Source organism: Glycine soja, chromosome 4 (genome assembly GCF_004193775.1).
Source record: "Glycine soja cultivar W05 chromosome 4, ASM419377v2, whole genome shotgun sequence".
Classification (NCBI taxonomy): domain Eukaryota; kingdom Viridiplantae; phylum Streptophyta; class Magnoliopsida; order Fabales; family Fabaceae; genus Glycine; species Glycine soja.
In genome coordinates this window covers 9207914-9227016 of record NC_041005.1, presented here as the reverse complement: position 1 = coordinate 9227016, position 19103 = coordinate 9207914, and the positions used below count along the sequence as shown (strand labels likewise).

At 32.9% G+C, this 19103-nt stretch overlaps 2 protein-coding genes across 2 annotated transcripts; one reads left to right on the top strand and one right to left on the bottom strand.

Annotated features, from left to right (window-relative positions):
* Window positions 1-11882: 11882 nt before the first annotated feature.
* LOC114409271 (protein EXORDIUM-like) lies at window positions 11883-13166 on the top strand. The gene has a single exon (XM_028372673.1). The coding sequence runs from the start codon at window positions 11963-11965 to the stop codon at window positions 12914-12916; it is 954 nt and encodes a 317-aa protein (XP_028228474.1). The 5' UTR covers window positions 11883-11962; the 3' UTR covers window positions 12917-13166.
* Window positions 13167-14669: 1503 nt separating this feature from the next.
* Window positions 14670-17793, bottom strand: LOC114410521. The gene is made up of 4 exons (XM_028374506.1): window positions 17318-17793; window positions 16988-17151; window positions 15027-15144; window positions 14670-14868 (listed from the first exon to the last, which is right to left on the bottom strand). Exons 1-4 carry the CDS (start codon window positions 17791-17793, stop codon window positions 14670-14672), a joined length of 957 nt encoding a protein of 318 aa, XP_028230307.1.
* Between the last annotated feature and the right edge of the window lie 1310 nt (window positions 17794-19103).

Below are 19103 nucleotides of genomic sequence, written 5' to 3'. Positions count from 1 at the left end.
TACTTACTTAAAATAATTATAATGTTACAAATTTGTTTACTTTCACACACTTTTCACAATACATGCTTCATTAATTTTTAACACACTAACAAACTATCAACACCAACCTAATCTAATTAAAAATATACTAAAAATTTTATATTTACCAAATTTTTTCGGGACTTAAACATTTTCTTTAAATAAATATCATCACATATTTCTTCTATTTTATACACACAAACAAGGATATAAAATATAAAATTAATTTAATTAAAAAATTATTAACAACTATAAATTCAAACTGGTCTCAAAAATTACTTCAAAAATATTTTATAATATAATTTATTTGACTGAAATTTACGAACCTCATTCACAAATTTAACCCTCAAGAACCAAATTTCAAACCAATTAAAAATTTCATGACAAATTTTTTCTATTTTATACACACAAACAATCATATAAAATATAAAACTAATTTAATTAAAAATTTCATAAAAACTATACATTCAAACTGCTACAAAAAATTACTTTAAAAAAATTATAATACAAATTATTTTACAGGAAATTACGAAATAAAAATATAAAACTAATTTAATTAAAGAATTACTAAAAACTATACCTTCTAACTGCTATAAAAATTTAGTTAAAAAAAATTATAACACAAATTATTAATTTCAAAATTACAAACCTGATTCAAATATTTAAGTTCAAGCAAACAAATTTAAAACTTTATGCGGATAAATCCCTAAACATTCAGAAAACTCAAAGCTCCTTGTGCATTTAGAAAACTCAAAGCCACTGATTGTGAGCACACACAGCTGAAAGAGGAAAGAATTCTTCGTCTCAAAGCTACTTGTGATTTCAAGAACACAACTAAAAACGTTACTTGTGAATGTGAGCACACAACCGAAACAAGTTTTCGTATTTATAAGCACAAAATCGCCAGTCCTAATGACTATTTTTTCTGCCCTAAATTGCCAATGGGAGTTGCAACTTGCAGGCAACTCGCCAATGGCAGTTGCAACTCCCCTTTCTCTGAAAAAGCTGTCCCTCTAACACTGAAAAGCAGCCCCCTACGCCTGAAACCTAACTTGCACCCTCAGTCCACGGAACTCGCCAGTTTGACTGGCGGTTCCCAAACATCTGTGCATGTCGCCATTCCAAGTGGCGATTTGGTCTCTGCATGCACGTATCGCCATTGACGCTGGCGATTTGCTCAAGGGCACCAAACTCGCCACTGGTTCTGGCGGTTTGGGTCCTACATGCATGGTTTTCACGTAAATAACTGCCCCCCTTGGAAATAATTTAGAAACGACCCCATTTGGGGAAATAGTTTCTAAAACTACCCCAGATGGGAAAATTTGCCAAGAATTACACTTGTTTGTAAGATTTGACTTGACCTACTTACAATTCGGCCACACCTAATGAATTTAGTTGATACAATTAATCCACTTTAAAAATAACATTATTACTTTATAATTTATTTTATAATTTTAAAGTGTTTATTCATTTAACTAACAAATAGAGTAGAACTCATCTATAATACATTTTTAGTATTTTGTAATATTGATTAATATTATTTTATTTAATATTTTATTTCAAACTATACTTTAAATATTTGTTATTATAGTTGTAAGCTTCTAACGATTGATAATATGTCTCATTATAGTGTACCGAAAAATTTAATTTAATTATTAATTTTTTAATTTATTTAATTTTATTTTTGCAAGAAAATTGATTTTTTTATTGAATTTTCTTTAAAAAAATAATTTTTTTTTAATTTCAAATGAATTGATCTAACTCAATTAACCCACAACCTATGGTGGGTTGAGCCAAAGTGTTTTTTTATAGAATCAATTTTAAATGGGTCAAGTTGAGCTAATTCATTTAAGGGGTGGAACAAAATAAAATAGACCGGATCCAATGAGTCTGAGTAGCCGTGGATGTAATATTCAACATATATTTTATCTTATCCACGAATGATCCATTATTCAAAATATTGAATTAAAAAATTATAATTGGAGGATAAGTGAACTTACTCTATTATGTTAGTGCCTTGGGGAAGTTTCTTTTTAAATAAAATTATTTTGCTAACAAGAAGTTGAATAAAAGCGATCTAAGTCATACAAACTAAATTCTTTTAGCTAAGTAAGAGGTGCAATTCATAGCATGCAAAAATATGAGATATGCAAGTCTTACAAACAGTGACGGATGCAGCAGGGGCGCCTCCTTTTCAACTTCTAATATTAACACCCCTTCCTTTCACACTTTCAAACTGTTTTTTTAACTTCAATTTCGGTGGTTCTTTTGTAAGATATATGTATGCATTAACATTATGCAATGAACATTTTTCAGGTAGCTGCTATCCTATTCAGAATATGCTACTTAAATTTTCAGTGGGGAGGAAATGCTCAATGGTGTAGTGGACTTGCAGTTTGGGCTTTATTGGTGCCGCGAATGTGTGCAGAGAAAAAAATGAGTGTAACCCTCTTGGGTCCAAACAAGACCCACTAAAAAAAACCCTTAAATCTTCTAAGCCCAAACCGTACAAATGCAATGCCCTGCCCCCTGGGAGTTGCCAAATTAAAGGAAGTCTTGAAATGTGATGGCATACGTATATGAAATGTGAAAGGAAAACAAGTCAGTACATATAGTAAGATAGTAGTAAATAATGATTTGTAATAACAATAAGTGAGGCATTTTGACCTCCGCTGATTGGGATTTCACATTCTCAAACACCAAACGTGACTGTAAAATTTTAAAACTTTTACGTTGAACGGGATTTCAATATATATTTAAACATGCCCTAGCTAGAATAGTGCACCTTGCTTTACACAGTCAATGGAAACAACCCAAAATTAGGAAAAAGAAAAAAGAAAATGTAAAAGAAATTAGGAAGGTTCAAATAATAGGAATCAAGTTACTAGAGGGGAAAATATGCTTGGCAAAAAACAAACTAGAGAGGAAACTGAATTCTTAAGCTTTGCGATTCTAATATGTAGGAGATTTTGTTGAATCACTTCTCTTTTAGAAGAAACAGACATGTGGTAGAGACATCGTCGCATACAAGCTTCAAAATAAATCATCATTTAGAGCCTTCAATGACACGCGAAATTAGGTGGCGAAGAAGAATATTTTGCTACGAAGTAAGATAAGATTTGCATGTTAATTGTGAGTTAGGAGCAACCCAAAACTCGCATAAGGTCTAGGATGATGTGAAATGATCTACTAGATTCTTATGCTTAGCAAAATCAATTTTGTCCCATTGAGTAAAAATACATATACTTTTTTTATGATTAAATCATTTAGGTAATTATCACAATAAAAATACTTTATATTAAGGATATAAGTTATTCAAGTTGATTTGAGTTTAGTCTAATTTAAGCCTCATCTAATGAAACACAATTGTGTTGAGTTGGATTGGATTTACTATTATTTGTTAAAGTAATTCAACCCAAATCATCCCAACATTAATCATGTTGGTTCAAGTTGAATAGTCAAGTTGACTAATTAAATAAAAAAAATACCTAATTACTTCAACTTACTCAAAATCAAAATGACAAGTGTAAACTATAAAATAAGTTTGGAATCAGAAATAAACCACCTCCATTGTCCAACTTTCCTAATCCAACACTATTACTAGAAAAATATATGCCCTAAATGGCATGATACATGTCCCAAAGAACATTCACAATCACTTGAATTATATAGCAGAGATGAATTATCTAAAACTCAATCAATGACTATTGATTCTCATTTTTTCCTTGTTTGTTCATGCTAGAATCATATTTATATTTATTTTATTGTTAATACTATATGTATATTGGGTTGGATCGAGTTAATCAGGTTTGAAACATATTCGCTTGACACCCAACGAGTGATGGATCTAGAAATTTTACTTAGTAGAAGTAAGAAAATAGTCTGCAATAAAATGGTTTAATTTTGTTTCCTCTAAATTATTTTGCTAGTTCAATTTAGTACTCTTATTATTTGCATGTTCAATTAGGTCATGTGTTTTGCTTTTAGATAAGTTAATTAGATATTTTATTTTTAAAATGTTCAATTAGGTACTTTATTTTTTAAAATGGATTTAATTTGGTCTTATTTAAAACCAATTTAGGTTTTACTTATTAAAACTTTTGGAGCAAATGAAAGAACAATGAGACTAAATTAAAACATTTTATAAAATAAAAGATCTAATTGGATATTTTAAAAGTAGAAAACCATATTGAATCATTTATAAAAAAATTATAAGACCTAATTGATCCAAGAAATAGCAACCAGTGATGTCAATTTTTTCTTTTCTCTATTTGTTTGGGATTGTGTTAAGGTATATTTTTGTATCACTAACTTACTACATATTTAATAATAGAGGTGTGAAAATGATAAAAATTAAAATAATAAAATGGTAAAATTAATATCAACATTTTTTTTAATCTTATAATTTTCTTTATTCATATATATATATATATATATATATATATATTATGGGGAAGACTTGTTTTTTATGGGAAAAAAAATCTTGTGGAGGCCGTAATGGATTGCACCCAACTTAATTATAATTTGTTCAGCCAAAATAAACTCAAACCAATCTAAATGGTTGAAATATAATTAAGGTGTGTTGAGTTAATATGACTTAATTATAATTTATTCAGTCAAAATAAACTCAAAACAATCTAGATGGCTGAAATATAATTGAGGTGTGTTGAGTTAATCATGTTCGTGTCACCGATTACAAGCCACTTACAACTCTATCCTGTAAATAAATAGGTACTGATCTAAACATGCAAAACAATTTAAATGATATATTCAGATCAAATAGCGGAAACTAAATATTACGAGCGTACCTCCAGTTGCAAGTCGAACGTGAAGCGGCGTATACACGAACCTGAAGGCAGTTTTGTTCTTCCAGACCCTTACTCGCTTTGAATAAATGGTGTATTTTTTCTGAATGGAGAAGTGAGTTTGGTGATATAAAATTGAGAGCACTTCATCCTATTTATAGAGTTTGTCCATCACAGAGCTCAATCAACTTGTTATCAGTACGTGAGATAAAGGATGAGTACGTGATTTGTTACTGAAGATGGTTGCAAATATGTTGCAAATATATGGGTTGAATGTGGATGGAAAATGGATCAAATTCAGAAATAACAAAATTTCCAAAATAATGTAATGGGAATAAAATAAAATAGAACGTGGAATGTGACCCTGAACGTGGGTCATTCCAACATTCTCCCACTTGGTCCATTGAACTCAACATCAACCGTAATAAGAAACATAATATATGAGTCATGGCGATAGGTTCTCTGATGATGAGTAGTATCTTCCATGTACCACAATATATCAAGTCTCTCAATACTAGCTCTCAACTTAATGAATAAACCATATGTTTATTCTATATCTAAACCGAATGATTTTTCTCGAAATAAATAAATATGTGCAAAAAACCATATGAGAAAATATCTAATTGAATAAGAGTTTCATTGAAAATAACAAATGTACGTACAATGAAATTACATCATGGAACCAAGTCTCATTCGTACTACATGATCCTTAAAATTCTTTGGTGGCATGCCTTTAGTTAAAAGATCAGCAATCATCAACTCAGTGTTGACGTGTTCAATGACCACTTTCTTTTCTTTAACACGTTCTCTTATGGCTAAGTACTTGATGTCGATGTGCTTACTTCGACTTCCACTTTTGTTGTTTTTAGCCATAAACACCGCAGCAAAGTTGTCACAATACAACTTTAATGGCCTAGAAATAGAGTCCATAACTCTAAGGCCAGACATGAAACTCTTCAACCATACACCATGTGAGGTAACCTCAAAACAGGAAATGAACTCAGCCTCCATAGTGGAAGTAGCAGTTAAAGTTTGCATGGCACTTCTCCAAGATACAGCTCCACCGGCTAACATAAAAATATAACCAGATGTTGATCTTCGTGAATCAACGCAACCAGCAAAGTCTGAGTCGGAGTAGCCAATCACTTCCAGACAATCAGTTTGTTTGTACATGAGCATGTAATCCTTTGTTCCTTGAAGATATCTCATCACTTTCTTTGCAGCTTTCCAGTGGTCAATACCTGGATTACTTTGATATCTTCCCAAGACTCCAACAGCGAACGCAATATCAGGTCTAGTGCAAACCTGAGCATACATAAGGCTTCCAAATGCTGAAGCATATGGAATATTTTTCATGTGTTCCCGCTCAAAATCATTTTTGGGGCACTGAGTCAAAGCAAGTTTGTCACCCTTCACAATGGGAGCTACATTTGGTGAACAATCTTTCATGTTAAATCTCTCTAAAACTTTGTTGATATAGGTTTCTTGAGACAAGCCTAAAATGCCTCGAGATCTTTCTCTATGGATCTTTATGCCTATGACATAAGATGTCTCTCCCATATCCTTCATACCAAAGTTCTTTGAGAGAAATTGTTTCACCTCATATAGCATACCCTTATCATTAGTCATGAGCAGAATATCATCTATGTATAATATAAGGAAACAAATCTTACTCCCACTAACCTTCTGGTATATACAATGATCCATGACATTCTCTTCAAAGCTGAATGAAGAAATAACCTCATGAAATTTTAAATACCACTGGCGAGAGGCTTGTTTCAATCCATAGATGGACTTATTAAGCTTGCAGACTAAGTGTTCACCAACACTAGATAAGAATCCCTCAGGTTGTTTCATGTAAACCTCTTCTTCTAGATCACCATTCAGGAACGCCATTTTCACATCCATTTGATGCAACTCAAAATCAAAATGAGCTACTAATGCCAAAATTACTCGAAGAAAGTCTTTCTTAGATACAGGGGAAAAGGTCTCTTTGTAACTGATTCCTTCTCTTTGAGTGAATCCTTTAACAACAAGTCTTGCCTTATGTCTCTCAATGTTGCCTTCTGAGTCTTTCTTTGTTTTGAAGACCTATCTACATCCGATGACTTTTACACCAACAGACAACTCAACGAGATCCCAAACTTGGTTAGATGTCATAGAATTCATCTCATCTCATAGCATTATACCACAAATTTGATTCCTTAGAACTCATGGCTTGTGAAAACGTCTCAGGATCATTTTCAGCTCCAATGTTGTAGTTTGATTCTTGTAGGTACACTACATAATCACTAGGAATTGTTGTCCTTTTTACTCTAGTAGATCTTCTTAATGCTGCTTGGTCATCCTGTTGAGGAACTTGTTCAACCGGTTCTTCACCAGTTTGTTCAATATCATCATGTTGTTCCTCATAAACAACTTGATCTACATGATCACTTTCAACAACTTATGGAACTTCAATCACTAGTTGTCTAACACCCATTTTAACTTGAGGGGTGGGAATGACTACCAACCTATTACTTGTCCTAGAAGGTTCAGCTTCATAGTGATCCCTTTTAGATGAAATGTTTTGAAATTGATCACTCTCATTGATCAAGTCATTTTCAAGAAACTTTGTATTCCTTGATTCCACAATCCTAGTGTTGTGGGATGAATAATAGAACCTATACCCTTTAGACCTTTCAACATATCCAATGAAATACTCAGTAATAGTCCTAGGGTCTAGTTTCTTCTCTTGTGGATTATAAATTCTTACTTCAGACGGGCATCCCCAAACGCGTATATGTCGCAAACTTGGTTTCCAACCCTTGAATAACTCAAAAGGTGTCTTTGAGACAGCCTTGGTTGGAACTCGGTTTAATATATAGCAGCCGTCTTATGAGCATCAATCCACAAAAATTGAGGAAGCTTTACATTACTCCCCATGCTTCTCACCATGTCTAATAAGGTTCGATTTCTTCGTTCTGCCACACCATTCTGATCCGAAGAACCAGACATAGTGTATTGGGCAACAATCCCATGTTCTTGAAGAAATTTCGCAAATTAACCTAGTGCTTGTCCATCCTCTGTGTATCTACCATAGTACTCCCCACCTCTATCTGATCTCACGATCTTAATTTGTTTTCCACATTGTTTCTCAACTTCAACCTTAAAAACTTTAAAGGCATCTAAAGCTTCATTCTTAGAATGAAGTAAGTAGAGATACATATATTGTGAATAATCATCTATAAAGGTTATGAAGTATTTCGAACTATTTGCATCCATGTCTGGACAACATATGTCTGTATGTATGATTTCTAATAAATTAGAACTCCTCTTTGCATCCTTTTTAGACTTGTTAGTTTGCTTACCCTTAATGCAATCTACACAAGTCTCAAAATCAGCGAAATTCAAAGTACTAAGTACTCCTTCATTTACTAATCGCTTGATTCTCTCAATAGAGATATGTCCTAATCTCCGGTGCCACAACATAAAGGATTATTCATTCACAATACATCGTTTTAACCCAACAGAAACGTGCATAGAATTATAAGTAGCGTCGCTTTTCAATTCAATCGAGTAAAGACCATCAACCAATTGACCACAACCAATAATTTCATATTTATTTAGTAAATTAAAACCAAAGCCTGTAAAATTAAATAAAATCCCAAAGGTGCAAGTTTAGAAACAAAAATTAAGTTTTTACAAAAACTAGGAACATAAAAAAATTTCTCCTAATGTAATTTAAAGCCACTACTTAAAACTAAGACACACGTTCCAATGGCCTCTACATGCGAGCTCATCCTACTCCTTGAGTAGATGCACTGCTCACTTCCCACTGGCTTCCTTAGGCTTTCCATACCCTGCAAGGTATTAAAAACATGGATTGTAGAACCAGAGTCAATCCACCATGTATTATGATTCACATAAATCATATTAGATTCATAACAAACAAAAGTAAATGGTGTACCTTTCTTCTCAAACCAACTTTTAAATTTGGGATAGTCCTTTTTTATGTGTCCTTTTTTTTTACAGAAGAAACACTTTGACTCCTTTTTAATTGTTGTTTGAGTCGGAATCTTTCTTTTATTGGTGCCTACAGACTTCTTCCTATCCTTTCCAAAAGTAAAAGTAGTCAAATTTACCTTCTCACCCTCTTCCATTATCAATCTCTCCTCTTCTTGAACACACATGGTCATCAGTTCATTAATAAATCATTTATCCTTATGTGTGTTATAGGAGATTTTAAAGGGTGTATACTGTTGAGGTAGGGTGCATAAAATGAAATGTACCAGGAAGGATTCAAACATGGTAACTTCCAGGGTTTTCAACTGAGCCACTATGTCCCTTAAGTGCATGATATGTTCACGCACACCTCTCATTCTAGTAAGCTTAATGGAAGAGAATTGCATAATGAGTGTGCTAGCAAGCGACTTCTCAGAGGTCGTAAACTGTTCATCAATGGCTTTCAACAAATCTCTGACCTTATCATGCTGGTCAACTGAACCTCGGATACTAGCGGATATGTTGGTTTTTATGAACATAACGGAGAGACGATTAGATCTCTCCCACTTTTCATAAAGGTCAACAACATCAGGTTCGCTAGTTTCAGTAATAGCCGGTGGCTCATCCTTCCTTATAGCAGTCAATATCCATCCAGCCCAAATGAAGGTGAATTCTTTCCTTCCAAATCTTATAATTATTACCTTTCAATATGGGAAGGTCACAAGAAATATTCATAGATTGTGAAATTGCAAACAAATACACATGCTCATTAAGAAAATTTGAGACTAAATAAATGTCATGTTTTGCCAATGCAAATCATGTCTCAATATATGAATCTAGTGACACAAAACTTGTATGTGGGTTAAAGTCCTACTCAATTAGATTTATCATGCAACTTTACGATAAAACTATTAAATCATGTTCTTTTCCTTAATTCTTGTGGGTAAATTAAGAAATATAATATGATATTTTATCCTAATTAATCATATAAATGCATCAAAATTCCTGTGGGTAAATTTTATCACATTATATATGATTAATCACAATTAATATTTCTAATGTGATTATAAATTTAGCATATAATTTTACTCAATTAAAGATGCTGTGGCTACTCTCTAATTTAATAAAATTATATTAATCACATAACATTCAAAAATAATCTTTGCATAACATACTTAATAATGCAAACATGTTCAACATTAAATCATAAAAATTACATGTATACTAATTCATAATAACAACATTATACGTATATTCATTCAACATATAATAAACTTTAAAGGATCAAATTCAATACATACCAGTATTTAACATAATATTTATTTCTTGTTCAACATAACTTAGAAACATGCAATTTTAAACAGTTTGTATATAAATGATTTATCTTTTAGAAATTATAAATAAACATAAACTGCATCTAATAAACAAATAAATCACAATAACTTAGTGGTAAATGGAGTTATTTCTTGCTGCAGGACAAGCGTTTAAGATGGGTCATTCCAACTCTACCCTTGATGATTTTCCTTTACTACCTTCCTTTTTAATTCCTACGAATTTGCGTACTATTTTATCGGAGAGGACTCACTAAAAGGCTAAGGTAGATGTTGTCTTTAAGGGGAGCTAACTTGAAAACATAAAGGTACAGTGGTACGCACCAAACTTGTTCGGTCAAGGTAGCAGCTCCCCCCCACTTATCTGCCACCCCCAAATAAAAACTCATAAATTCCACCAAACATTCAAAGGGAGAACACGAGCATTCTAGATCAATTGACTCCATTGATTACAATCTTTTCTTGCACCTACCAGTTCACAGCTATTAGTTCTCTGGATCACGGACAGACAGAATCCAATAATATACAAATAATTTAGTCAAAGTCTGAAGTTCCTAAATATAAAATATTTAAGACGGATCCATCGTGCATGCTTGTGTGGTTAATTGTTAATTTGAAAAAGAAATGTAGGGTTAGATTTGTGGGACCTTATTATATACGTTAAAAGTCATGTCTCTGTCTGCAAAACTGGGATCAGGCCAAGGTCTTTCAAAAGGTGAATGAATTACCACTAGCATTAGGTTGTCTTTGCGACTATCGGGAATTTAGGCCATTGTATGCGGACATCAAACAAATATTTATTTCGTATACTATATGTTAATTAAGCTCTATAAAAAGAAGCATAGAGTTTTGCCTCGTGAATCAAACTTTATGGCTAATGTTGAAGATCATATTATATGATAGTTTTGTTCTCGTGATTTTAAATTATGTATTTCTTAGGTGAAATGTATCCAACCTGGCATGTAGAATGAAAGGACAAGGCAACTGTTGTTAAATAGTAGATGATGAATTTAATAAGAGAACTTTATTGATCTAGGAGGTAAACGAAACTTTTTTTATATATTATAAATTAAAATAATTTTACAAAGAAAAAGAAAACTAAATTATAAAAACTAGAAAGAGTGTAAAGTAGTATTTGATATTCAGATTTTGGGAGGTCACGTGAGTGGCGCGTGGATTAAATGAAATTGGGGGCGGTGTGTGTGTGACGTTACATCACGTGGTTCCTCGGATGCCATAAGCTGCGATTGGGTGAGTGCCAGTTGGAGCCATCCAGACTGTCATCTCAACGTCTCTCTCCATCATTCCACTACTCTTCTTCCCGTTCTACCCTCCCATTCCCACCTAATCCCCCTCAGTTCTTATCCATTCCCAGGGTCAATTTCGACAACAACAACAACAACTGGCCCAAGCTGTATCGCTTTTGTCACCCCAAAGCCTTCTTCACTTATTTCCATAATGCCTTCTCTCTTTTTCAATCCGCGTTCCACTGCCTTCCCTCTCACGCCTCCAACACTAGACTGTTTTTACACATTCTAGTCCTGCGCGTCTATTTCACTCTATGAGTACTCAACTGGGATTTAGAAACGTTACTTTTTGTGGGTCCCACACTTAACTTACTCAGCAAGCCGTGGCTCGTAAATGCCAGAGGGGCTAACCACTTCCCACGCACAAAAGTCACTCTTTAATCTCTCTCCACAGTTAAAAACACACATTTCCTTGGACCTATATATACCTCTCTTCCTATCCCCTTCATCCACATCACAACACCCACCCATCCCTCGTTTCAAAAAAAGGGCCGTTATTGTTGTTACCATCCAAAAAATGGCCGGTCTTGTTGTTTCTTCCCAATGCTTTCTCAAACTCTTGCTTGTAGTTTCAGTCTTTCATGTTTCCTTTGCTGCTAGGAGGTTGAATGAGCTGGTTCAGGACCAGTCTCAGTTGCTCCATTACCACAATGGTCCTCTTCTATACGGCAAAATCGCCGTCAACCTCATCTGGTATGGTAACTTCAAACCATCCCAAAAGGCTATCATCACCGATTTCGTTACCTCACTGTCATCCCCAGCGTCTCAGAGCAGCCAACCCTCTGTTGCCACGTGGTGGAAAACCACGGAGAAGTACTACCACCTGAGTCCCAGGAAGGCTTCTCTCTCCCTCTCTCTCGGCGATCAGATTCTCGACGAGACATACTCGCTGGGGAAGTCACTAACCGGCAAGAACCTCGTCCAGCTGGCTTCCAAAGGCGGACAGAGGAACTCCATCAACGTTGTTCTGACATCCGCTGATGTGGCGGTCGAAGGTTTCTGTATGAGCCGATGTGGGACCCACGGCTCTTCCGCTTCTCATCTGAAGAAGAACAGCAAGAGCTACAAGTTCGCCTACATCTGGGTGGGAAACTCCGAAACCCAATGCCCGGGGCAATGCGCGTGGCCATTCCACCAACCCATTTATGGGCCCCAGAGCCCACCCTTGGTTGCTCCCAACAACGATGTGGGACTTGACGGAATGGTCATAAACCTCGCCAGCCTCCTTGCCGGAACCGCCACCAACCCCTTCGGAAACGGCTACTTCCAGGGTCCCGCGGAGGCTCCGCTCGAAGCCGCGTCGGCGTGCCCTGGGGTTTATGGGAAAGGGGCTTACCCTGGTTATGCTGGGGACTTGCTGGTTGACTCTACCACTGGTGCTAGCTACAATGTAAAGGGGGCTAATGGGAGGAAGTACCTTGTTCCTGCTCTGTATGATCCTTCTACGTCGTCTTGCTCAACGCCCGTGTGATCAGAAGGGTTATTTTGGTGATGCCGATCGTTCTGTTCCATGCTGCTACTACGATGATGTTAGAAACCACGGATTAGGGAGGTGTACAAAGCTTCTAATAAACATTTTTGTAGAATTATTTCATTTATTTGTTTGTTTATACTATCTTCTGGATATGTACGCGGATTAAGGATGTTATGTAGTAGAAGCAAATGTTCTTCCCTTTGCTTTTTAATATTAAAAAATTTATTTTTATTACTCTTCACCAAAACTTCCTTGCTTGCATTTTCTTTTTTCTGGTCTTCTGGGCCTGGGGTTTAGACACTAATATAATGTCAGTTTATATTTATACTGATTCTGGATGATTCTCGCAATTAGAAACACTTATCGGGCGAGTTAATCAATATGTGATACTTACTGGTTAGCCATCTGGTTACTAAAGTTAATTCAAAATTCGAACCAGCTTGAGCCAAGTACAGCCGGTGTTACTGTTATTTATTGGAGTTTGACTCGATCTTAAGTATGCAAAATATTTTGTGAATACTAGTGTAAAATCTTCTTTTAATGTATTAAATTAAAAAGAAGATTATCTTGGCTTTTTTACTAATTGGGGTAAAATATTTTGAAATTTTCCATTACAGATATATTTTAAAAAATTATCCAAAATGAAAATAATCGTAAAAGGTTTTATAATTTTTAAGTTAGAAATCGTTACAATTTTTTAATTTTTTTTTAAATTGAAGTTATAAAATTATTTATGATTTTAATCTAAAAAAAAAAAATATATATATATATATATATATTTTAAAAAAATAAAGTCGTAAAATAAAATATGACTTTGTTTTTAAAAAAAATATATATTTATATTGAAGTCATAAATAATTTTACGATTTTAGTAAAAAAATTATTTTATTTTTAAATTTTTTTAAGGTATACAATTTCAAAGTTGTAATCTTTTTTTTTATTTATTTAAAAAATGTTATTTTATTATATACAGTCTAATTTTAATTTGTTAACCTACTTTTTTTTCTTAAATTTTTTTTTGAATTTAATAATGTTTATAATTTTATTTTATTAAAATAAAAAATTTAAAAATATATTTAAATATATAATAAATAATATGAAGTTGATTTTGTTAGTATATATTTTGTGATTTTATTTGATATGTTATTATTTTATTTTAATGTTTAATTATTTAAAACATGTTATATATATATATATATATATATATATATATATTAATATAGTTTATTTTAAATATTTTTTATTTAAAGTTTAAATAATCTATCAATAAAAATTAAAAACAGATTAATATAAAACGAACAATACAAATGAAAGAAAAACATAAAAATTACAAATTATTTTAGTCATATACTTGTTTGTATGTACAGTTACTCTGATTATGTCCTCCAGTTCTACATAATGTGCATTTATTAGGCCTATTTGAAATTGGTTCATCCATCTCATTATGTATTCGAGTAGTGGCCGGCCTGTCTGATGTTTGTCGCCATTTCGAAGGATCAGACATAAAATGCGGACCTAAATATTGAGGCCATGTGTCTTCACTTCCAAGGGAATGAAAATGATGTTGATAAACTTTGAAAATATTTTTCAACTTGTATACAGGGTCAACAAAGTCATCATAATTTAAATTGTAAAAAACACACGCTGTAATTGCATGCGAGCAAGGTAGTCGAAGTGCTTGAAATTGTCCACAATCACACGACCATTCATTCAATTTGACAGTGCATGCCATTGCATGCGAGCAAGGTAGTCAAAGTGCTTGAAATTGTTCACAATCACACGACCATTCATTCAATTTGACAGTGCATGCCATTGCTCGTCGACCAAGTAGCGTATTTGCAATTTCTTGAACCTCAAATTCCCCTGTTTCTCGAACATACATGCGAACATAATGCGAGGTAGTAATGTGTTGATTTTCTTGCATCATGACATATACGTCTTCGGAGTACCTATGCCATGCCTTTATCATATTCATGATTTTGATGCCATTAGTGACAAATGAATCATTTATTTTATTAAATGTTTCATTGACTAAGGCAGTAATGCTCGGGCTCCTTTCAAAATAGAATTCATACATTCAGCAAGGTTGGTAGTCATATGGCTATACCGTTTTCCTTCATCGTAAGCCTGAGTCCATTTACTCTTAGGAATTTGATCCAACCAATCTGCTGCTTGTGAAAACTCTGCTCGCATAGCCTCAAATCGTGATTTCCTCATCTCATACCCTGTGCGAAAAAATAGAATAATGAGTAATAAATTTGATGAACATGTAATAAAGCAATAATATGATGCATGAAATAGGAAGAAACACACACATATTGATGACTTGTTTTTTTAAGTCAACATTTTTAAATTATTTGTTGAAATTTGATGCAATGTGGCGAATGCAATACACAGACGAAACATCTGATCCATTCCAACCAACGCGTTCGGATTGTAAAGCTGCTAGCAAACCGGTTCCCCTGTCTGATATAATATACAAATTTGGTTCCAGAGTAACATATCTTTGCAAATAATGCAAGAACCACATCCAAGTTTCTTTAGTCTCGCTCTCAACAATTGCAAAAGCAAGTGGAAAATTGTTTCTACTACCATCTTGTCTGATGACAGTCAACAAAGTACCATGGTATTTGCCAGTTAAAAATGTCTCATCTACTTGCACAAGTGGCTTGCAATATTTGAAGCCTTCAATGCATGGATTAAACTCCCATCTTGGCTTTTTTACTAATCGGGGTTAAAAAAATTTGAAACTTTTTATTCGGGATATATTTTAAAAAATTATTCTAAACGAAATAAGTCCTAACAGATTTTACAATTTTTGAGTCAGAAATCATAACATTTGTTATGATTTTTTAATTTTTTATTTTTTTAACTAAAGTCTTAAAATTATTTACAACTTAAGGGTAAATGTTTTTTTAAAAAAAAAAAATCAAAGTCATATTTTATTTTATGACTTTAAAATCGTAAAACTATTTTATTTTATTTTTTAAATTTTTTTAAGGTATATCACTTCAAATTCGTAATTAGCTATTTTTTTAAACACTATTTTATTATTTATAGCCTGTTTTTAATTTGTTAACTTACTTTTTTTTCGTAAATTTGTTTTTTTGAATTTAATAATGTTTATGATTTTATTTTTTAAAATAATATATTTAAATATATAATAGATAATATGAAGTTGATTTTATTAGTATATTTTTTGTGATTTTATTTGATATGTTATTATTTTATTTTAATGTTTAATTATTTAAAACATGTTATATATATTTTTAATATAATTTACTTTAAATGTTTTTTATTTAAAGTTTAAATAATCTATCAATAAAAATTAAAAATAATATAATTAATACATTAATATAAAACGCACAATACAAATGAAAGAAAAACATAAAAACTACAAGTTATTTTAGTTATATATTTGTTTGTATGGACAATTACTCCGATTATGTCCTTCAGTTCTACATAATGAGCATTTATTAGGCGTATTTGAAATTGGTTCATCCATCTCATTATGTATTCGATTAGTGTCCGGTCTGCCTGATGTCTGTCGCCGTTTCAAAGGATCAGACATAAAATGCGGATCTAAATATTGAGGCCATGTGTCTTCACTTCCAAGGGAATGAAAATGATGTTGATAAACTTTGAAAATATTTTCCAACTTGTATACAAGGTCAACAAAGTCATCAAAATTTAAATTGCAAAAAGCACACGGTGTAATTGCATGCGAACAAGGTAGTCGAAGTGCTTGAAATTGTCCACAATCACACGACCATTCATTCAATTTGACAGTGCATGTCATTGCTTGTCGACCAAGTTGCGTATTTGTAATTTCTTGAACCTCAAATTCCCCTGTTTCTCGAACATACATGCGAACATAATGTGAGGTAATAATGTGTTGATTTTCTTGCATCATGACATATACGTCTTCGGAGTACCTATGCCATGCCTTTATCATATTCATGATTTTGATGCCGTTAGTGACAAATGAATCATTTATTTTATTAAATGTTTCATTGACTAAGGCAGTAATAGGTAATGCTCGGGCTCCTTTCAAAACACAATTCATACATTCAGCAAGGTTGGTAGTCATATGGCTATACCGCTTTCCTTCATCGTAGGCCTGAGTCCATTTACTCTTACGAATTTGATCCAACCAATCTGCTGCTTGTAGAAACTCTACTCGCATAGCGAGCAACTTAGCCTCAAATCGTGATTTCCTCATCTCATACCCTCTGCGAAAAGATAGAATAATGACTAATAAATTTGGTGAATATGTAATAAAGCAATAATATGATGCATGAAATAGGAAGAAACATACCCATATTGATGACTTGTTTTTTTAAGTCAACATTTTAAAATTGTTGGTTGAAATTTGATGCAATGTGATGAATGCAATACACAGACGAAACATCTGGTCCATTCCAGCCAACGTGTTCGAATTGTAAAGTTGCTAGCAAACTGGTTCCCCTGTCTGATATAATACACAAATTTGGTTCCGGAGTAACATATCTTCGCAAATAATGCAAGAACCACATCCAAGTTTCTTTAGTCTCGCTCTCAACAATTGCAAAAGCAAGTGGAAAATTGTTCCTACTACCATCTTGTCTGATTGCAGTCAACAAAGTACCATGGTATTTGTCAGTTAAAAATGTCCCATCTACTTGCACAAGTGACTTGCAATATTTGAAGCCTTCAATGCATGGATTAAACGCCCAAAATACACGGTTAAGAATCACCCTAAGAGGGTTATCATCACCTTCCTCCATTGAAGATGAAGTTTTGTATTTTACTATGGTACCTGGTATAAAGTGTTGAGCAGCTGTGAACCATATAGGCAGGTAACTGCGTGATTGTTCCCAACTTCCAAATGCCATTTCAAGAGCTTTTTGTTTAGTTGTCCATGTTTTTTTGTATGAAACAATGTAATGAAACCGTTGATGCATGTCTGCAATCAAGGTTTTGATTTCGATACCTAGATTTGTTTTCACTAAATGAACAATATTATGGGTAATTACAGAAGAATCTAACCTAACATGATCTTGTGATATGGTATAATTTATGCATGTGTGAATACCGTTTAATTTCTTCAACTCCCACCTTTTGCGTATTTTGCTGAACGATACTCTCGCCCTCCAATAACATTCATTACCATATTGATTACACATGACAACGTACTTGTCACTCTTGTTCTCAACCACATCAAAATTAAATGAATGCATAAAATGGAATTGTTTAATGGCATTCACAACGACTTGTTTTGATTCAAATGCCAACTCTTCATAAAGGTCATTTGTACTAACACTCATTGTCCTTTTTGATAAGGATTTGAGTACTCTTGATTTTCAGAAAGTTGGCTACTAATAGTTTCAAAATATGAAGATGACTCACTTTGATTGGTTGGTTCACCATGTTCATCAAAATCATGTTGTTGCTCGTCATCACTGAAGTCACTAACATTATCTTTTATTATGGGTTCTTCAGTAACCATCTGTAAAAAAAAAATTATTGATTAGTAAGGAATCATTGGATTATATGTAACGTAAAAAAATTAAAACCTTTTTTAATACCTTTTTCGTGCATGTAACACTAAAAAAATTATGTCAGTATGACTTTACGAAACACGTCAAAATCAGAGAACCAAGCTGATTGTTTGGATGCAACAGATGCACCAAAGTGAGAATGAACCCTCCTTTTATAGGTTTCACGGGAGTGAACAATGTAATAATAATTTGTCTAACTAATATTTTAAAACACAAAATAATAACTAAACTGTAAATTAATAATAACTAAACACTAATATTCTAAAACACAAAATAATAATTTAACAAAATTAATTTAACATGTATAATAATTTCTCTAACTAAATCGTAAATTAATAATAACTGAACACCAATTTTCTAAAACACAAAATAATAATTTACCAAAATTAATTTAACACTAAACCATAAATTAATAATAACTAAGTGATATTAAAAATGCAAAACTAATTAATAGTGAAGTCGTGTGGTATTCCATGACTTCAACAATTTAGCAATTGTCTCATGAATTAATAATGAAGTTGTACTCCAAAGTAAAAAGCAGAAAATAAACAGCAAAAAAAATTAGAAAATTGAAAGGTCATTAAGTCACTTGTGCAACACAGAAAACGACAAAGAAAAAGTAAAAAATAGGTCCTTGAAAACAG